The sequence below is a fragment of the Tachypleus tridentatus genome, chromosome 9, assembly GCF_004210375.1.
Source record: "Tachypleus tridentatus isolate NWPU-2018 chromosome 9, ASM421037v1, whole genome shotgun sequence".
Taxonomy (NCBI): domain Eukaryota; kingdom Metazoa; phylum Arthropoda; class Merostomata; order Xiphosura; family Limulidae; genus Tachypleus; species Tachypleus tridentatus.
In genome coordinates, this window is record NC_134833.1 from 140,193,157 (window position 1) to 140,216,751 (window position 23,595).

The 23,595-nt window shown below is 34.1% G+C and overlaps 1 protein-coding gene across 1 annotated transcript in view; it reads left to right on the forward strand.

Moving 5' to 3' along the window:
* LOC143226518 (sodium/potassium/calcium exchanger 4-like) overlaps positions 1 to 23,595 on the forward strand; it is a 94,358-nt gene that overhangs the window by 67,577 nt on the left and 3,186 nt on the right. Inside the window, exons 12-15 of the mRNA XM_076457554.1 lie at positions 10,400 to 10,452; positions 14,192 to 14,361; positions 19,308 to 19,422; positions 20,219 to 20,331. Of these exons, the coding sequence (XP_076313669.1) occupies positions 10,400 to 10,452; positions 14,192 to 14,361; positions 19,308 to 19,422; positions 20,219 to 20,331 (451 nt within the window). The remainder of the gene's footprint in view (positions 1 to 10,399; positions 10,453 to 14,191; positions 14,362 to 19,307; positions 19,423 to 20,218; positions 20,332 to 23,595) is intronic.

Here is a 23,595-nt window from a genome sequence, read left to right on the forward strand (position 1 = left end):
ATTTCAGCCCGACCTTCCAAAGGGCCAATATTCCGAAAATTGAACTTAAATCAATTACACATGTCGGTCTAATGTTCATTCAGCTTGTTATCAAGCAGGTGGCAACACTACTTACGTAGGGATGACTGGGATTTTATGAGATATTTTAAATATCTCCTCAAGAGGTCATCAGAACCTTACAGTACTCTACAGTGTTTCCTCTTATAACAATATCTTTGTAATGACTGAGGCACAAGTTCTGATAATGCATGTAAATATCATAGCAAAAAGTTTGAATTTCTTCTTATTAGATAATAACTCAAAAACCAAAACAAGGTGTCAGCCATTTTCACTAAGGTAATATAATTCTCCTGTAAGCTATGTTATCGTTACCCCTTGAAGTTAGCTTTCTTACATCCACTTGGTGTTACATTAAAAAACTTGCGTTCAGGGCGAAACAGGAATTAGCAGTCAATAACAGATAAACAATAAACAGCATATACAGTATTGCAAGTCACTGCTACTACTATAAGTAAGATTTATCAACATTCGGCAATCTGACTTAAATCAGTAATTAAACACAAAACGAAACTATTAATAAATATCAGAGTTTGAACCTAACTGTATTTAAAAGTTGGTTTTAAATAAAACCTTCCTATTTCCGTTCAAACATTGAAGTAAAACAACAAATAAATAAAACTTTCAAAAATAAAGTAAATATAGTAATGAGTAACATCAATATTTCAAAAACAATGTAAATATTTTTGTCATTCCAACTTAATAACACAGACAAGAATTAACATGAAGCAATATATATAATTATTCAATCACAATGTAATTCATGTTTTCCTGTTTTTGTCTGTTAACATTCTACTACACTGTGCGATTGTGGTATTAAACAGGAATGATGAAAATGTCATCCTTACTGTATTGTTAACATCGATTTTAAAAGATTGATGTCAGCCATCCTTACATTTAATTTCATTTTTCGAAACGTTTTTCTTTACTTGTATTACACGAACAGTATCATGTGTATAATGTTAACAGCTGGGATATAAGCTGATAACTTGTAGAGGTATATTTGTAATCACTCGAGAGACCCATGTTATTGTTACTTGTAATTAAAACTTTGTAACATTTTGAAGAGTTATCAAAATAATATAAACAGGATGAAGAAGTTGAATAAAAATTAGAATAATAAAACAAACACCAATTCGAGTGGTGGGAAACGTTCCGAACCGTCTTACGTGAAGCATAACTCTACCAGTTATATATAACCCACAGCAGTTAGTCTTAACAGATACCTGCCACTCCTCAAAAGCAGGAACAAATTTACAAACAGTTTTGCATCATATGATTGAGCCCTCCAGTGGCACAGCGGTATGTCTGCGGGCTCACACTGCTAGAAACCGGGTTTCGATATCCGTGTTGGGTAGAGCACAGATAGCCCATTGTGTAGCTTTGTGCTTAATTACAAATAATCAATCGAACGGTTGAATATTGCCAGAAATATGGAATTAAAATAATGGTTTCAAAACCCGATCTCGTATTATTCTCGAAATCGATAAAAACACATAAACATCCACCAGAATTACACTTACATGGATCACTACCAGAAAATAGCATTAAAATCTCTAGTCATTATATAAGTACAGTAACTGAATATGTCTGCTCGGCATGTTAACAAACTACAAAGAATACAGAACTCAGTAACCACCACACATACACAAACATACAAATCATCGATGACAGACTCCTAGATTGCTGGTTCAGGTATTTTGATAAAAAACTTCTATAAAAATGATATATGAACCGATATAGTTCGTTATATCGTACTTCATGTTGATAGCACTAAATATATCTTTCCATACTCAATATATACCGTTACAAAAAGTAGCACCCTCCCCCCACAGTGGTATGACATTATGTTTGCGGACTTAAGTGCTAAAAACCGGTTTTTCGATACCCGTGGTTAGCAAAGCACAGATAGCCCATTGTGTAGCTTTTTGCTTAATTATAAAACAAACAAACATTTATAAAAGTCCATACACTAGACAATAAAACATCTAAGATGCAGTGAAAAGTGTATTCATGTCGAATACGCGTCTGATAACGTAATATAGTGAAAAAAGTGATTTGTCAAAGGAACTGTTTGTTGGTGTAGGACCATTACGTAACCAAATAAAGAAAAATGGTAAGAAAGCACTGAATGCTATAAGTTTAACATTCGTGGACGTGGCCCTAATGAGGAGAAAAGAATTAGTGCAATGAAATTAACGTTTGAGCCCTGGTCTCGTGAAATAATCGTACAGCATTTAACAGTTAACATACAAGTTGCAAATGAGGGAGGAAAAGGCCTAACACCTGATACGAACGAACAGTGGCCCAGCCAGACGTACAGTCCTGCCACTACCTCATTCACATTGCGCGAAAGAAAATAATTACACATTTCAGATAATATACAAATGCAATTTAGAATCATATACGCACAAGAAATGTTGATGCCATAATTTTTAAAAAATTGCTATTTTATAAAGAACTTTATACAGAGTTCGATTAAAATAAAATCTCAGGATCCTAATCAAAGATGGCGATTATCCGGAGAGACAAGGTGCTTATATATATATAAAAATGTCGTCTGGAGAGAGATATTTCTGTATAGTAATTCCATATTTTTACACTTCTTCACTTTAAACCTAATTACAACAACTCCATGTTCTCCTTAGTACGTTTCTGCTTCATTTTGTTCAGGTCCAACTACATAATACAATAACTACGTTATTTCAAGGATTTATATATATATATACATATATATTTATTTTATAGATACAGAATATATCAAAAACAAATAATGTGTAAGTAAGGGTGATGTCATGGCAGGACAAGGACACTCGAGCAGTTCTATAAAAGCTTGAACACGCAGTTAGAAATAATTAGACGAGTATATCGTGTGCTGATGAGTTTGCAACATGGAAACGACAAAGTAAAGGAAACATAGGACCTAGGCTTCTATTCAGTTCTAGAAGCAAAAACCTGGTATGGACATATTGCAAGTAAATGGTGAGAAACATACCTAATAAATATACCTTTATACTGTCCAGATGCAGAACATAAAGACATGGTTACTAAGTCATCATTATTGGTACTTTTTAACATTAAAGATTTAACTGTAAACAAAAATTGCAGCTGTAAATTATACACAAGTGAAATTCTGCACGAGGCTCATGGACATCATGACTCCTTGATTTCTTGTGTAAAATGTTGTGGCCCTGGGTCAAGTTAAAGCAAACTACAACAACATACCTGTGATCAGAGTGTGAGTACTTTGTAGAGAGATGCACGAAGACTTAGGATTGGTTTGGTTTGTTTTGAATTTCGCGCAAAGCGACACGAGGGCTATCTGCACTAGCCGTCCCTAATTTAGCAGTGTAAGACTAGAGGGAAGGCAGCTCGTATCACCACCCACCGCCGACTCTTGGGATACTCTTTTACCAACGAATAGTGGGATTGACCGTCACATTACAACGCCCCCACGGCTGAAAGGGCGAGCATGTTGAGCATGACGGGAATTCGAACCCTCGACTCTTAGATTAGGAGTAGAGTGCCTTAACCACTTGGCCATACCAGGCCGAAGACTTAGGTTCTGTACCAACAGTTCTAATAAAAGAAACAACATATTGTAAAAACTTTATTCGTACCCCAAATTTATAGGAAACAAGCATACGAAGTATGGGCTTCAACAAGAGTCGTTTGTAAAATGTTATTTACAATCCATGGGATTACAAGTTCAGAAAAAGGGAATGTATGAGTCCATGCAAGAAAATTCGTTGTCAGTTAATCCAGGTGGAACAATAACTTGTGACACCTTTCTCGTAATTAAAAGTCCTTTTCCAACACATCGGTCACATTTGAAAGAGTTTAATCAGAAATGGTAACTAAGATGTTATAAAAAAAAATTGAAGACGGACAACTTAACTTAAAATTTAGAGAATTAGGGATTTTTATTTGCAAATACAGTTGACTATGTTCTATTCAGGCGTAAAACATGTAAACCTTTGTATGAAAAAGTGCAGATGATAATATATATCGAGGAGTACGTACAGGATCAGGTTAATAGGTTCAGAACATTTTACGTGGAACGATGCACAGAATTGTTTATGGAAGAAGTAATGATCGTTTAGTTCTAAGTAGAATGTTCAGAACCTTCCTGGTGTAATGGTTCTTTAAGTTTTATTCAATCTAACAATGTGTAATGATGAATATTTAGGCACCAGTAATTATGTATTTTGAAAGTTTGTTTATATGTATATATTATTTATTTTCCTACACATACACAACAGTGTTTAAGTGGGAACAATCTTACACTGGAGTTACGTACAACTAAATTCTTTACATGCACATTGACTACTAAATAATAATCGACAAGTATTTGCAAAACATGAACCCATCTTCATTATCCATATCAAATTGTTTATTCATGTCAATTATCTTTTGTTTTATTGTCGTGTATGTGTGTGTTTTTATTTCACTTTCTTGTATCTGTAGCTTCCGTCAACAGGCAGTTGTCTTTTTCTTATATCCCAATTTAAGTTCAAGGAAGAGATTTATTTCACTCGGTGGACCGACAAGAAAATGTCCCGAGCACACGTGCGCTTTTCCTGGTAATATTTTCCTGTTTATTGCTTTCATCCATTCGAGCATATCTGCTTCTTCTGACAGCATGGCATGAAATTTATAAGGGATTTAACAGGCACATTCTTCGTGCACTTCTCTGTGAATATCGTCTGTAGGTTCTTTCAATAAATTTAGTTTTAGGATATTATTTGAGGAACCACTGACGGCACATGCGATCCTTCTGCCTCCTTTTTTTATATCTTTTCATTATCGGTTGCCTATTTTTAAAGTAAAAAACAAATTGTGAAATGTAAACAAAGGATTGATATTGTTATAATTAGAGATGTGAGTTTCCTTTCCCTATCGTTATGGTGGATAAACCATGTTCCTGGTTAACGGCAGCATACGTGAATTTCAGGTTAATTTTACACAACCCTGTAAATATATGTGGTATTTCACATAATAAAGCTACATATGTGAATAAATATATGTCTTTGTGCCTTGGTTCATTTAGTAGGCCCGGCATGGTCCAGCGTGTTAAGGCGTGCGACTCGTAATCTGAGGGTCCCGGGTTCGCCTCCCGGTCGCGCCAAACATGCTCGCCCTTTCAGCCGTGGGGGCGTTATAATGTGACGGTTAATCCCACTATTCGTTGGCATAGTCCAGCGTGTTAAGGCGTGCGACTCCTAATCTGAGGGTCCCGGGTTCGCCTCCCGGTCGCGCCAAACATGCTCGCCCTTTCAGCCGTGGGGGCGTTATAATGTGACGGTTAATCCCACTATTCGTTGGCATAGTCCAGCGTGTTAAGGCGTGCGACTCCCAATCTGAGGGTCCCGGTTCGCCTCCCGGTCGCGCCAAACATGCTCGCCCTTTCAGCCGTGGGGCGTTATAATGTGACGGTTAATCCCACTATTCGTTGGCATAGTCCAGCGTGTTAAGGCGTGCGACTCGTAATCTGAGGGTCCCGGGTTCGCCTCCCGGTCGCGCCAAACATGCTCGCCCTTTCAGCCGTGGGGGCGTTATAATGTGACGGTTAATCCCACTATTCGTTGGCATAGTCCAGCGTGTTAAGGCGTGCGACCTCTAATCTGAGGGTCCCGGGTTCGCCTCCCGGTCGCGCCAAACATGCTCGCCCTTTCAGCCGTGGGGGCGTTATAATGTGACGGTTAATCCCACTATTCGTTGGCATAGTCCAGCGTGTTAAGGCGTGCGACTCCTAATCTGAGGGTCCCGGTTCGCCTCCCGGTCGCGCCAAACATGCTCGCCCTTTCAGCCGTGGGGGCGTTATAATGTGACGGTTAATCCCACTATTCGTTGGCATAGTCCAGCGTGTTAAGGCGTGCGACTCCTAATCTGAGGGTCCCGGGTTCGCCTCCCGGTCGCGCCAAACATGCTCGCCCTTTCAGCCGTGGGGGCGTTATAATGTGACGGTTAATCCCACTATTCGTTGGTAAAAGAGTTGGCGGTGGGTGGTGATGATTAGCTGCCTTCCCTCTAGTCTTACACAGCTAAATTAGGGACGGCTAGCACAGATAACCCTCGAGTAGATTTGTGCAAAATTCCAAAACAATCATTTAGCATAGCACACGTTTCGTATACTGGACTTTGAGGATTCTATTTCATCTATATTCTTTTTTTTTATTGTTTTTCCTAAACAATGTTTTGGTAGTCGAAATATTTTAGTACATACATTGCACGCGAAGCACGAGTTTATTCCCTAGGATGCAGGGAAGATAATCACAAGAAGATTGGGAATTAAAAGCTAGCACGAGGCAATTTTGTCAGTTGCGATGAGACTTCGAGGCCCTTGTGTTCTAAGTTAGTACTTATGATATTTTATTTTCGTTAATTATATATTTCATATTAATCAGATATACACAAGTAATTCATTGTTTTAAATTAGATATTTATCTGGATTTAAATATTTCAGTTAATTTTATAATTATTTATTACATATTCTGGAGTATTAATGTATTTTAACGACGATATTTTAGTCACCATCAATATTAAAATACACGAGGATATAATGTAAAAAATTGCACACTATTTCATTGATCAGAGATTGCCATTCTCAAAAGCTTGCCAAAAATTAATGTAATGTCAATTGTGCTTTTCGGCACCAGGTGGTTTAATATAATTACTTTTAATGAGATATCTTCGTATAACTTATTTTGTATTAAAATATCTCATTTGGAAGGTCTGTACTTGTAATAATTAACACAGTTTAACTTTTTCTTACCCGATGGGACAAGTGTGAGTCTACGGACTATTGAAGCTAAAATACGGGGCTCAATTCACCACCATATAAACAAACCAAATGAGATATTAACTTCATGTTAAAAATTATTGGCATTTATTAATCATGGACGGATTAACCACTTCACCACGGCGCTGATTAAAAGAGTCAGACGGGCATGAGGATACACTGGCCTGTTACGTCGCCACAAAGGACTAAAGTAAGAAAAGCTAAACCTCATAACGGATCTTTTTAAAGTCCGGGCCTGGAGCTACAGCCTATTTGCCCCAGGAATATATATATATACCGTGTTTCTCCGAAAATAAGACAGGGCTTATATTAATTTTCACTCCAAAATATGACACTAGGGATTATTTTCGGGGGATGTCTTATTTTGATATATTAAAAAAATGAAGTTACAAAGTAAAACTATTAAACTAACCATTTAAAATAAACTATTATTAAACTATTAAACTAACTGATTAATACTTAAACAAACTAATAAACTAACTATTAAACTAATTAATAAATTATTTTTTTTTATTTCTTTCCTCTTCCTGCCACTCTTAACTAGGGCTTATTTTAAGGGTAGGGCTTATATTAAAACTATCCCCAAAAATCACACTAGGTCTTATTTTATGGGTAGGTCTTATTATCGGAGAAACACGGTATATAGTTTTCTGCTTAAAAAGAATATTTTATATTCTACAAAATTATAAACTTGCCTTTAAACTGTCCCTAAGGTTACTAATACTGAAAATGTAAGAATACGTTTCTTCTTAGACAACACATCCTTTTTTAATCTTGTATCACAGCTAATCATTTACAGGCAACATTAAGGGCAGGCATTTGTTAAGTTTATTACGCTTACAGTTAAATCGTATAGTTTATATATTTTTATAACTTTTAGTGAAATTTATTACCTTTGTTTAATTAGGCCTAAAGTATCCGTTATAGATTTCAAGTTTAGTCGTGAGATAAAACAAGAATGTAAAATATTCTTGCTATAATGATAATGGTATAACACAAATTTTTGGTATCTACCTCTATTATATCAGAAGTATCTGCTTGAAGTCCAGAAAAAGCTCATCTCAATTTTTCAATCTGTCATATTCTTAATAAGTTTGAGGAACGTTTTTATTTTTCTTAAGAAGTTATTGGTCGTGGTTGTAAGTTATTATAAACCAACGACTAGTTCGTTTCCTAAATTTAAGAACGTTATTTCTTCATCAGCGGTACTTTTTATTCATATAGATATTATATATTTATAATATTAATAGAAGTGGTTTATTAATTGCGCGACTGATTGATATCTCTCTACACAAACCAGTGACGTGTTTTTAAAATTTGTACATATTGTCTGTACTGTATGAAACTTAACTAGCCTAAGAAACTGAATTGATGAATTTGTTTTTTGGAATTTCGCACAAAGCTACTCGAGGGCTATCTGTGCTAGCCGTCCCTAATTTAGGAGTGTAAGACTAGAGGGAAGGCAGCTAGTCATCACCACCCACCGCCAATTCTTGGGCTACTCTTTTACCAACGAATAGTGGGATTGACCGTCACATTATAACGCCTCCATGGCTGAGAGGGCAAGCATGTTTGGCGCGACGCGGATGCGAACCCGCGATCCTCAGATTATGAGTCGCACGCCTTAACGCGCTGAATTGATGAAAGGACAAAGTTTTGTAGAACCGATTACAATTATTACTTAGGCTTGTTGAACCAATAATACTTGTAAATTAGGCTTCTTCAATCGATAATAATTATAACTTAGGCTTGTTGAGCAGATAATAGTTATAACTTAGGCTTGTTGAACCGATAATGATTATAACGTAGGCTTGTTGAGCTGATAATCGTTATAACATAGGCTTGTTGAATCGATAATAGTTATAAGTTGAGCTTTTTAAAACGATTATAATTATAACTTAGGCTTGTTGAGCCAATTATAATTGTGACTTGGCTTGTTGAATCGATAATAGTTATAAGTTAGACATTTTAAACTGACAATTCTTATAACATAGGCTTGTTAAGCCGATACTAATTACAACTTAGGCTTGTTTAATCGATAATAATTATAACTTAGCGAAACGTACAGACGTTTATTGAACCGATAATAATTATAATAACGACAAATCTACTTTTATCAACTGTCACGACTTACAAAGTGGATTTACTGTTATCACAGTATGTATGTATAAAACTATGATGAAAAACACATGATAAGATATGTTTCTACTATAAACTTATACTATAAACTCCTGGCCCTTGTATGTCTGTAAACTTCTATTTTTGAGGCGGTATTTCAGAATCCATCGGGTGCATCTATTGCGATAGAGTTCTCGTAAATAACCCCCAAAACCAGAAGGAAATACAATCAGCGGGTTTGTTATGTGTAACAGTTTCTATTCTGGCTTAACATTGTTTATATAACATAACAGTTGAAAGACAAGATAATATTTTAAATTTTAAACTAAGAAGTGTGGTATTTAATCCTTATTTTACACTAAGTTTGGTGTTTAATCCTTATTTTACACTAAGTTTGGTGTTTAATCCTTATTTTACACTAAGTATGGTGTTTAATCCTTATTTTACACTAAGTTTGGAGTTTAATCCTTATTTTACACTAAGTTTGGAGTTTAATCCTTATTTTACACTAAGTATGGTGTTTAATCCTTATTTTACACTAAGTATGGTGTTTAATCCTTATTTTACAATAAGTATGGTGTTTAATCCTTATTTTACACTAAGTTTGGAGTTTAATTCTTATTTTACACTAAGTATGGTGTTTAATTCTTATTTTACACTAAGTATGGTGTTTAATCCTTATTTTACACTAAGTATGGTATTTAATCCTTATTTTACACTAAGTATGGTGTTTAATCCTTATTTTACACTAAGTATGGTGTTTAATCCTTATTTTACATTAAGTATGGTGTTTAATCCGTATTTTACACTAAGTTTGGAGTTTAATCCTTATTTTACACTAAGTATGGTGTTTAATCCTTATTTTACACTAAGTATGGTGTTTAATCCTTATTTTACACTAAGTACGGTATTTAATCCTTATTTTACACTAAGTACGGTGTTTAATCCTTATTTTACACTAAGTTTGGAGTTTAATTCTTATTTTACACTAAGTATGGTGTTTAATCCTTATTTTACACTAAGTATGGTGTTTAATCCTTATTTTACACTAAGTATGGTGTTTAATCCTTATTTTACACTAAGTATGGTGTTTAATCCTTATTTTACACTAAGTTTGGTGTTTAATCCTTATTTTACACTAAGTATGGTGTTTAATCTTTATTTTACACTAAGTTTGGAGTTTAATCCTTATTTTACACTAAGTATGGTGTTTAATCCTTATTTTACACTAAGTTTGGTGTTTAATCCTTATTTTACACTAAGTATGGTGTTTAATCCTTATTTTACACTAAGTATGGTGTTTAATCCTTATAACGATATTTTAATTCTTACAAGACTTTCCCTTTGATTTTTCTCTCAATGAATAGCCTGATATTTCTAGATAGAAAATTAGTTACTTTATCAAATTTCTTTTCTTTTCAGCATGAGCATCGGCTTAATGGACGAAACTTCGTGGAAGAGATTACCAAGAAAAGGTAGGTTTAACTTTTCTTTAAATATACTTAGAAATCAATTTATTATTGTAACATTAAAAACTTCATCCGAAGCATGTGATTTGCAACGTATTGCTACATTAAACACAAGCTTTAATTTTAAATTTATATTAAACAGTAACTCAATGTGTCTTCAAAATGGGTTCGAGCAGTCGAGGGAAGTATGTTAGTTCCAGATTTTTCATTGAATGCAACATATAGCTGTTCTAATTTTTAATTGACAGACTAAAGAAAACTATAATCATTAGAACGCAGATTCAACTTTGTCTGACCGAAAGTGCGGAGTGCATTTCTGCGACAACGGGCCTCAAACTACAAAACTTCAAGTTTACAGTTTGAGCACTTTATCTACTAATTCACACCTGGCTCACTCAAGAAAATATTAAACACGATCATTATTACTTTAATATAATTTAAGTATGATACTCAGTCCAAAAACTTAGAAATTTATCGGAGGCGGTATTCGAACCCACAACTGTGCTTATCGGACACATCTCCAACAAAACTATATTACACTTAAACGCCGCAACTCTCATAGTTCATTTCATTGGTTTTATAATGACCAAATTCTTGAATTATGTCATTCTGTCTCAGTTTTGCTTCTTTGGTTGTGATAGGATAAACTTGGTGGAATTGTCGAATTATGTCATCCTGTTTGTCTGAATTTCACGTTTGATTAAAATCTCCATTTTAAATCTTTAAATCTTCTTCTAGTTTGACAGTAGGACTAGCAGTCAAATTACATACGTGTATATATATATATGATAAAACAAAACAACAAAAACAATATTATATTTAGTTTTAGGGAAGTGTTACGTATTATGTTACGTACGTTACGCATTACCACTTCAAATAATCGAAATTTTTAATTTTAATGTAGAAGTTAATTGAATATTGATATGTATTACAATTTTCTTTATAACACGAATATATTTTTAATATAAAAATAACTTAGAGAATTTATTATAACTGTTATTAAAAATAGTGATTTATATACAACAGTTTTACATACTCAAAGACAATACTGAGTCTTATATCCAGTCTAGAACTGAATATTTTATCGACGATCCAAATCCACGACGAGCAAATTAATTCTAAGTTGATACTCTCACACCTCGCCTAAACTAGCTAACTTGATTGGCCTCACACCGCTGACTTTTTACCGATGAAGATATTGAATGTCCTCGTAGAAATACTAATGTCCGAAGTTAATTCACTGAAGTTGAACGGTTTGTAATCTATGAGTGTTTATGGTCCAGTTAAGTAGTTTTCTCCTATTAATAATCGTTATTCACAATTACAGCTTCCGCGGGTTATAGTATATTGATTGTAGCTACTAATACTAATAACAATTGTCTTTCGGCGCGTCGGTTATATATACCTATCACGCGAGATTCTCAAATTTTCAACAACGTTCGAAAGCACACTAACGTTTTCGTAAAACAAATATTGTTGATTCTTGCGCTCGAGAATCTTCGAGAGATTTAGAAAACAGACGGGACTTGCACAATACATACCCAACGATACACATCACAAGCATCAAACCGAAACAATCGCAGATATTAAAATAAACGTATAACGGCAAATCCGTTACAGACTAAGTAAAAACACAAATGCATCTAAAAGTCAGTGTGTATGTCACATTACGCTTGATTTCTCGCTACAGGAGGAATAATAAAAGCCAAAATATATTTATCCAGATACATTCGATTACTGGCTGCTATTTATGATTTTAGTGACGTAGGTTTAAGAGAGGAGCCTGAACTCTTTAAGTCTAGTTGGTGTTGACATAATCAGCATAAAATAAAGACATCATTTAGCCAAGAGCCAAATGCCTAAAAATTATCATGAAGGTAAAAATACTGATTCAATTTTAAACTTAAATTGTTTCTAAGTTGAGCTCTTTTTTGTTGTATCATCAATGTTATAGTAAAAAACAAGCCTATTTAATAAATGGTAACTGTAAGTTAAGAAATCAACAAATATTTATTACACTTTTGTTGTCTGTGTATTTCAGTTTAAGCTTTCAGTATATAAACTAACAACAATATTAGGTTATACTTTTTTGGCTAAACAACATGATATAAAAATACATTCTTGTTAAAACTTAGTGTTACCAAAACCCACTAGCTTTTCTACATATTAGAAGTTGTTAACTTAAGTGATTCTTAGCAATAGTTATTCTATGAAAATGCCACGAATTCATCAAGCGCAAAGCTACACTATGGATTATCTGTGCTGTGCCCATCACAAGTATCGAAGTCTGAATTTTAGGATTATAAGCCCTTAGACGTACTACTAAATCATGGCGGGGGCTCATCTAACAAAGAAATGTTAGGCGTAGTTAGTCAGAATATGTGAATATGGTATCATCAGTATATTACTTATAGTAATTTATTGTAAGATAACTGATGTAGATAGCATAAATAGATTAGGTATAGTTAATGAGGGTAACTGATGGATAACATAAATATATTAGGTGCATTAGGTATAGTTATTGAGAATAACTGAGGGATACATAAATGTATTAGGTATAGTTATTGAAAATAACTGATGGATTACATAATCATATTAGTTGCATTAGGTATAGTTATTGAGAATAACTGATGGATAACGTAATCATATTAGGTACATTAGGTATAGTTATTGAGAATAACTGATGGATTACATAATCATATTAGGTGCATTAGGTATAGTTATTGAGAATAAATGATGGATAACATAATCATATTAGGTACATTAGGTATAGTTATTGGGCATAACTGATGGATAGCTTAAATATATTAGGTACATTAGGTATAGCTATTGAAGATAACTGATGTGGGTAATATAAAAACAATGCCGTATGGGTAAAGACTCTAAGTTTACTGAAGAGATAAAAAGTACTTGACTGAAAATGGAGTGATTATCCACCAGGTGAAACAACAATAAGTTTTCCGTTTTGCAACGCTAAAATATGTGGTTTGGTTCCCCGCAATGGCTTTGCTCTAAAACAAACAAACAGAAACAAAATGAAAACCTCTGGAACAACAACTAATAAATACCAGCAACCTATAGAAACCTACAAAATGAAATTCGAATCTTATCGTCGGTGAAGTAACTAGTTTGTTTGGAAATAAGAAAACTTTAAAATAGGAACTTATGATATTGATTTGAAAACAGATACTGTCCTGGCATGCTTCATCTCGTAAGTAACAATGTACCCTATTATCTATATTAGAATATATTTAATCCACGTTACACTAGCTTTTGCTGGTGTCTATATAACAATTAAATACATTATTGTTTGTTTTTTTTTAATTTCGTGCAAAGCTACACGGGGGCTATCTGCGCTAGCCGTTCCTAATTTAGCAGTGTAAGACTAGAGGATAAACAGTTAGTCATCATCACCAATCGCCAACTCTTGAGCCACTCTTACCAACAAATAGTGGGATTAAGCGTCATATTATAATGCCTTCACGGCTGAAAGGATGGGTATGTTTGGTGTGACGGGGATTCGAACCCGCGATCCTCACATTAGTAGTCGACCGCCTTAACCACCTAACCATGCCGGGTCCTGTATACGTTCGCGTAGTGTATTATATACTGTGAAAGCACTACGCTTGAATTGTCAATGTATTCTTTTTTATAAATTAAAAAACAATTGTCTGTACGACGCGATACACTTGTGTTTTCGAGGAATGTATTTACAGTGTTTAATATTGATAATATTTGGTTGTAGAGGACGGTCTGTTCTTTACCTGCCAGTGGTTAGTCCAGGTGCCGGTATTAGCTGCTTTACACTACACCATACCGGACTGTAAAAAACCACAGTGGAAACGATGGTTCCTCCTCGGGTTCTTCATTTCCGTCATCTGGATAGCTGTGTTTTCCTACATCATGGTATGGATGGTGAGTTAGACCTGATATTCCATGCACAGAGATTCTCACTTTACTGGACTATCTTGTAAAGGTTGTTAAAGTAAAATCGCCATAATTAAATTTGGACAATAGTAATAAAATACATGACTTGGTGGATCTTAGAATCAGACAAGAGTCTGATGATTAATAGTGTAATAATAAGGTTTTAATTTTTTATGAAAAAATGTATTTTCAAATCTAATTATAATTACAATTACGAACATTGTTTTTTGTTTGTTTGTTCATGATATTAGAAAAAAAACGTAGGTTCAAAAAGTCTTGATAGTAAAGAAATATAACCCGATCTCTTTCTTCTTTAGAGGCAAACTGTTTGTTTTCATTTCAGTCATAATGGGTAGTTTCTTAAGCGTTAGCTGCTTTCCTGTTTCTTTGAAGGTTTTTTCTAAGTTCGATGAACTTGTCTTTGAAACACATGAAAGCCAACCAAAGATTTCTACACATAAGTATCGATTGTTGTTTTTTTTTGTTTTGTTTTTTCAACAGAGATAATTGTCTCATAATTGTCTAAGAGTCTCCCTATATACCACTCAGGTATATAATGTAATAAATGAGGCATCGTTAAATTTGTTTTTTCTATTTTTGTCACCAAAAATTATTTTAGAAATGTTTCCAACTTAGCTGCAGTACCGGTTTAAAAAAGATATTACAAAGGGTGTAACTCTCAAGCCCGTTAAGCAGGTATAATTTTATAGTTATACATGCGCATAAATTACATATGTCGAAACTAGGCTTGTATACATTAGTCGCTGTTTGTTTGAGAGTATAAAGGGTTTTTTGTCCAATATTTAAAATAAATTATACTTAGAAAATACAGCTCTAATGTTGGATATACAAGACTGTTCAATTTAAATGTTATTACTTAGTTTACTCTTTATAAGGCTTAACATTTAATAATTGTTTAGCTTTTAAGACAGGACCGTGTAAGATGGATTGTTTTAAAAGTCTTAGTTGTGACAAATTTTGTAGCGTAACTCTGTATGAATGACACGTTGTATTTACAATGGTCGACTCGTAAAATCGTAGTTCTGACGTTGTCGCGGGGCGACAGCACAATCGAGAGGGCCCAAGCGCCATACTTGTCTGTGTATTTGTCCGGTTGTTTTCGGTGTTTGAGAGTGTCAGCTTAACAAAAAAAACAGCAACAGTATGTCGCAAACAGAATATTCTGTTCCTTTGTGCAAAAATTGTAGTGGGCAAAGATTACCGTCTAATACGAATAAGGAAAGAGAGAGTGTTCGAAAACACTGGATTCTGGCCATCAGAAGAGCTGATCCTAAGGCCAAGCTGTGTCGTGTGCCATGATCATTTCGTTCGGACAGATTACTACAGTGAAACATCTTTTGGTAATTATCATTCCAGTATTTTAAAACAAACAAAATGACACCTACTACTTCCCCCTACTACCTCAACCACCACAGAAGTCGAGGAACATAAAATAAAACTTAACTTTAAACTAATGAACAGCAGCACAAATTTTTCATAGACATCTTGTAAGTTCTCTTCGCTAAAAATAAAACATTTTGTGGCTAAAAGCTCATGAACTGGTAACTTTGTACACTGCATTATACTTATTTTAGCATCACCGAAATAAATTCTGAAAATAGTGATTCATACGTTTCTTTTCATATATTTTGAAAATATGACACTTTCGCAACATTTAAAGCTATTTTAGTCCTGTAAAACATGTTACTGACATGTACTACATATTATCTTTAAATCAATAAGCTTGGTATAATATCATGAACGTCGAACTACAAAATGCGTCCATGGATTCTTTAACATTTAGTCTGATGAACAATAAATAAAATAAAGAAGAGAAAAAAACAATAACAGGAAATATAAAGTGATAAATTTTACCTTGACAGAACCATTAACATCCGTCTGGATGGTGTACGGATTCTTGTCATCTTGTACAGTCTTGTCAATGTTACTGTTCTGATCATAGAACTCCAATCTATCAGTAATACAAAAATAACTTACATTCATCTCAGGCAACTATAGGTATTATTATGTAATATTACTCTGCATGAAAAACTGACGTCATTAAATATAATGTAACAGCCCCAAATAGGCAAAACATAATTAATTTCAGATATGTCATCAACATATCAACTGTGTAACCTCTGATTTTTAATTAATGACTACTTTATCATGTACATTATCTACAGGAAGAAAAGGTTGATATTTGATACAAAACAATATCATCAATACATTTACCTCATCACAAGATCTGCCTTCTGTTCTGACTTTGTAGCTACTCTTTTCTTTCAACTAGGGCAGTGTCCACTGTCCATAATCTGTTCCCGGCATGCTACAATGAATTAATCACTTTCGTAATTAAAATACTCATTTATGACAAAACCCTAGCTTTAGTAAGTATAAAAATCAAGGAATGCCACAAGCTCATTATCACCATAAAACTGACATTGTTTTGTTTCGTCATGCACCTTCCCTATACTTGTTTGTTAGGCCTAAATGACATTAAAATCAATAACAAGGCCTATATTATCGCCCATTTAAAAGTTCATGATTCACTTGAGAAAAAGAAAATTTGTCGTAATACACAAATACAATACACACAGTGTATTTATATATTAGATATTTCATGTTCCTAAATAAGTTACATAGGACATATAAGGCAACAACAAACAAGGTGAAGGAACCTGACGATTGTGCTGCCACCGTGCAAATGTGCTACTTACAAGCTTCCCCTTACATTATCGTTTAGGTAAGGGTAATGTATTTCTTGCTGTTAACACGTGATTTTCTACTGATATCTGATATATTTGTAAAAATACTAACGTTCGAAGTTAAACGGTCCTCCATAATGTTCACAATTTATAAACGTTCCTGGTAAAATATCTGTCGTTTTCCGATAATTAAGCGTTTATTATAATTATAGCTTCCGAAGTTTATAGTATACTAACTCTAGCACTTTTGCGCAAAGCTACACGAGGGCTATCTGCGTTAGCCGTCCCTAATTTAACAGGGAAAGTCATCACCACCCATCGCCAACTCTTGGCTACCCTTTTACCAACGAACAATGGAATTGACCGTCACATTTTAACGCCCCGACGACTAGAAGGTTTGGTGCGACAGAGATTCGAACCCGCGACCCTCAGGTTATAAGTCGAGCGCCTAAACACTTGGCCATGCCGGGCGTATTTCTTGTTCTAACTACAAGAGATATCACTTGGCCATGCCGAGCCCAACTGTAGTACATCAACACTATGATTAAACTGTCTCTCCACGTGTTGCGATGACTACCTTTTATACTCATAAGACGAGATTCTCAAAAATTCAGCTGACAACAATACTGGTAGTCACTAGTATTTCACACACAGCGTACATTGTTAGTTCTTACGCTCAAGAATTTTCTACAGATTTAGAGAACAGGCGGGACTTTCGCAATACACATTTAACAATACGTTACATGCATTTGTAAATATATATAAATATTAAAATAAATGTTAACAGTATATCCGTTACAGATACGACTGTGATATCCTATAGTGTAAAGAATTTTACACTTATGTTTGACTTGTTTTGATTTTTTTTTTTAAATGAGTGGATTGTCTGCTGTCCGTTTACTGTTCAAATTTAACGTCAGAAAATCACAGACACCTACTGTAAAAGAATTCAAGTCTATATATATATATAAAAAAAAACCTTGACACCTAATAACATTGACTTGCAACAATATTAAATTTTAAAATCACCGGGTCTATAAAAATGTACAATTGGGATATATTGTCTATATCACTACTGGACAGGGTAGGTGTACATAATCGACGTTAATTTATTTTACATTGATTTATTCTTATTTTATATACAAAACCTCATAAGCTTAGGTCATTTTATTTTTTAGCAATTTTAGTTTTACATAATATAAATATCTCGTTGCGATTTTGTATGTGTTAACAGAACACTTCAGATGACAGTTAAAAACTGCTTATAAAGCAGTTTAAGTGAACATTATGTTTTTAGGAAGTTTATTATATTGTTGGGCTCAAAACAACGTCACGGTTTGTTAGATGTTTCAGTGAGCAAATTATTTTTTGTTATTGGTTTAAATAAACACAACTGTGGTACACATTGATCTTGTATTTACCCTTCAAACAATACAGAGACCTGTGGTTTACAACGCCCCCTATAGATGATTAGTATTAATTTAGAGTATAATGATTCGTATCGTTTATCTAAACCATTAAATAACAAAAGTCTGTGAGTGTCCTCTTACAATTAGTGAGCTGCTGGTTCGGTTGTCACTAAACCTGTAATATACTTTAGAAACACCTGGGGGTGCAACTTAGGGGCCGGCGATCGTATCTAATCCATTCATAAGACGTTACGTAAGAGCGCTGCGTTGAACGAAGTACATCAGCTTAAGTTTTCCTTAAGATTCGTAAGAAGCTTAGATGTTCTAAAAATTTCTTTTCATGAAAATGCGTTAAGTTAGTAAGGTCGCAACTACCTATCTTACAGATTGGATCAAGTCAATGGACTTTATGTGCAATTTGCTCTACGAGCCACTGCATTTTGAGTGAATTCATCATACACCCATACACTGTACTGTGGCAGAGAGTAGAAACAACTAAATAAATACTTATTTTGACAGAAGTTGGATTTAGCCTATCGTTAGCGAGGACATAAACCTTTTTCAACTTGATAAGATAAATTAGTAATGGTAAGCCTTTATTAACAACATTTAAAGTAATTGTCCGTTTTATTTGTTTACTGTACACCTAGCCGACTTGACGATAAATGCTTGGACTTCAGTATTCAATGAATAATAATGCAAATTTTGTTATATGCTTCAAAGCTAGCTCCTTCTTCTGGTAAACAAAACCGATTTGTAACTGAGGTCACAGTGTATTACTTTTATACGTTCACTAGACCATTGACTTGTTTCCTAGGTAACGTTGATTGGATTCACGATGGGAATACCAGACAGTATTATGGGGATCACATTCCTGGCTGCTGGAACCAGTGTACCAGACGCTTTCGCTAGTCTTCTAGTAGCAAAACAAGGTGAGCTTTAGCTGTCCAATAGTAAAAACTAAAAATAAAATATTCGGTTTGTATCTGTCCGCTAGCACTGCAAAACAAGCTATCTTCTTTCTGTGTAAGTTGGTTATTTGAAGAGAAGATAACTGAAAACTTTTTGATTGGGTAATTTTTGTTTAAAAGAACATAAATATTGGTATGTGGGAGAGGACACTTGGGAATCGCTAACGTTGTAGATTTTCAGTTTGATAAACACGGGGAGAGGTTTGAGTAAATTTTTATAACATTGCCATCTAGCGTACACTAAAAGCACTAACAATGGAGCAGAACAACATTTTTTAAACGTTTGAATAGGTTTACTTTCAAACTACCAGACGTCTAACAACGTTCATCGAAAAATTGTTAAAATATTTTGTGAGATTGTGTCTTTTGTTTTTGTTTTTTGCAAGATTCACAAACCAAAGATCTCTATGACAAAGCAGACGAAAGACGATTTTTATAAGAATTTTCAAAATAGTTTTTCAGGAAATGCCTCCACACTATGAAACATATCAAATATTACGCACTTCCCATATTAATAAATGGATAAATTAAGATAAAAAACCTATGCTTGTTTAAAAGCAAAGCCACATTGGGCTATCAGCTTTGTCCACTGCTGAGAAGTGTTCCCTACTTCGTGGCTTCTGTCATTTGGTAGAAATAAAGTTCACCAAAATTTAGATGTATTTAATGTCACACATATTTATCAGCATATATTGATGTTTTAGTAATGTTTCTTAATTCCTGGGTTTATAGACTTTCGGGTTATCTTTTGTTCCAGGTCAAGGTGACATGGCAGTGTCAAACAGCATGGGTAGTAACGTATTTGATATTTTAATTGGCCTGGCCGTACCATGGTTTATTCAAACAGCTATGGTGGAACCCGGATCTCTGGTAGATACTTTGTATTAATTTGTGTATTTTTCTTAAAGTACGTCAATGTAAATGTTTAATGTTTTCATCTATGTACATATTTTAAAATACCGAAAAATATTATGATTTGCCAAAGATAAAATATTCGTTCCCTAAGGTAAATATTATATAATTTTGTAATATGGTTTTAATATATTTATAATATAATTATCGGATTTATAACATGGTTGGTTTCATACTTCTGTAATATATTATTACTTTTCTAGAGCCATTTCAAGAATAATCTTATTAGATTTCTAAGATATATAATATAAAATATTTCTACACTCAATTCACTCTGAATATTAAAATACTTGTACATCCAATACACACTGAATATTAAAATACTTGTACTCCCAATACACTCTGAATATCAAAATACTTGTTCAATACACACTGAATATTAAAATACTTGTACACCCAATACTGAATATTTAGCCACAGAGCTTTATTATACACAAGTTATTTAATAATATTCCATTTTCGGTACATTCTTGAATCATTTTACAGTCTCGTTTCTAATACTTTATTATAAACAGGTTATTGGGTAATTCGTTTGAAATAGAACATTAGTATGTTCGTAACCTGATACGTGTTAAATGTATATTTTTGTTTTAATTCGAAGAAAAGAACAAAGTCAAGATGTACACAATTTAAACTGACAATATTATCGATAATGGTGGTCTATTTAAAAACGATAGATTTATATAATAATTATACTTTTGGGGTTTTTAAATTTCAAAAATTTACATTTATACTATGTGTAAATTGAGCTGTTTTCAAGCAGTTACCAGTTAATCTTTGAACTACTTTAAAGCTATTACTATGTGGCGTTTGAACTATCTTCAAGCTATCAGTAATTAGCGTTTGAATCGTTTTAAGCTATTTGTAGTTGAAATCGAAAATACCTTCAAGCCATCTCTAGTGAATGTGAGGACTCGAGTTGTTTACTCAAAGCTAATCTACAAACACATTCATTGAAGAATCAATTAATTTCTGAATTTTGAAGGAACTGAACCTTTGGGGTAGGTTAGCTTTGCTTCTTCTGATACTACTGAAAAGTAGAATGGTGACATGCACGTGAGGGGATTTTCGTGATTATAGCTACATCCACGTCTACAGGATCTTTCTTTGTTTCTATTATGCACTTTGTCACTAACGCTTAAACGAGCCAGGTCTCTTGAAACCTAGCGAGCTATTTATTTCACTCGTCAGTAAACAGATGAGACATTGAGAGTTTTTCATTTGTCCAATAACGACTGTTTTACTGGTTTCGTAGTATCGACCTATCGCGTAGGTGTATAAGAAAAGCCTTGGTAACTAACTGTCTAACTGAATGTTACAGAAGGTTTAGTATATAAGTGCTTTTTATATATTGCATGATTTAAATGACTTGATTTTTTTGTAATTAAAATGTTTCTAATTAGTATTTTTAATCCGTGAACCCTTATTTCCATATGTATTTTTCGTACATATTTTTTTTAAATGAGTCTGTGGCATCCTTTAGATATAGAACGAAACTGTTGAAAGGATCGAATGATTTAGAAATTGATCCAGTCTTTGTCATCTGTTTGCTTATACAGGGTGTCCCAGAAGTTTATTTGTTTCTTTGTTTTGAATTTCATGCAAAGCTACACACAGATTATTTGCGCCAGCTGTCCCTAATCTAATTTAAGGCAGCTAGCCATCACCATCTACCGTCAACTGTTGGATTACTCTTTTACCAACGAATAGTAGGATTAACCGTAACTTTAAAACGCCCTCACGACTGAGAGATTCAAACCCGCGACCCTCAAATTGTGAGTAGAGTGCCCTAACCACCTAGCCATGTTGGGCCATCCCAGAAGTCTGGACCCACAGGGTTAATATATTATTAATTTTTTGTTACTCAGATTACGTGACACTAACAGCCACACGCATATCAATTCTTGGTATGTTGTACTATAAGGGTATTATATCAAGAGAAATGTGTTTAACTTCATGAATGCTCCCCAGTGACACAGCTGTATGTCTGTGGACTCACATCACTAAAAACCGGGTTTCGATAGAGCACAGATAGCCCATTTGGTAACTTGGGACTTAATTTCAAACAAAGCAAAAATTTTTTGAATATAATATCTATTTTCCATATGGGTCCAGAATGCTGGGACATCCTGTATATTGCTTTGAATGCCTTCATGACCAAATGATAAGTTCACAGAATAAAACTACATGTCCCAAACCAATTGACACACACTTTCTGGTATTTTATTACCTCATTAGTTAGGAGGTCACAATCTACTTGCTAGAAGTAAACCTGGTCTCTGCCAGATCACAAATGGAAATTTTTGCTTAATTTATTGTTTTCTTTTTACAAAACTTATAAAACAATTGGTGAAAAGGTTTGTTTTTGTTTTTACAAAATTCCTTCTAAGCAATCCTAACGAGTTTACAATGTAGAAACCGCCATCTTTGTTTTATCGCTATCACAAGGAAGTATGAAAACATCTACAAAGGGGTCGTTTTTATTTTTCGAATTTCGAATAAAGCTATTCAAGGACACAGTCTAAATAGTAGCCAGCTAATCAACACCATCCACCGTCAATCTTGAGTTACTCTAAAGAATGGTAAAAATGCCCCATCCCCGTCTGAAAGGTCGAATAATTTTGGTGACGTGATTTAATCCTGGGTCAAGTGCCTCAGCCAGGCCCTAGAAAATATCAGAATCAGGTTTTCTTTACGAAAATACTTAATTGTGGTGGGTATATTTATGAGATGGTAAATATAATCAAAATCATAACAACAGTACGATATAAAAAGTTGACAAAAGTGGTGATAAAATAGATGGGGAAGTATAGATAGGTTAAAACCAAAAATAATATGAAACTTGTCGCTTATAGTGCCTTCTAGTCCTAAATCATAAACTTATTTACTTACGTATTCACAACAAACATATCATAGCTATTTTTCCTCATGTTCTATAGGAAAATATACACTCCCTGACGTCATGGTAGAAAGAAATCATTTGAACGGTACTGTTAAACTTCCATCTAGTGGTGTCCCGCAGCAGTAAAGATTGTTTGTTTGTTTTGAATTTCGTACAAAGCTACTCAAGGGCTATCTGAGTTAACCGTCCCTCATTTAACAGTGTAAGACTAGATAGAAAGAAGGCAGCTAGTCACCACCACCAACTCTTGGGCTATTCCTTTACCAACGAATAGTAGGATTGACCATCACATAATAACGCCCCCACCGCTGAAAGGGCGG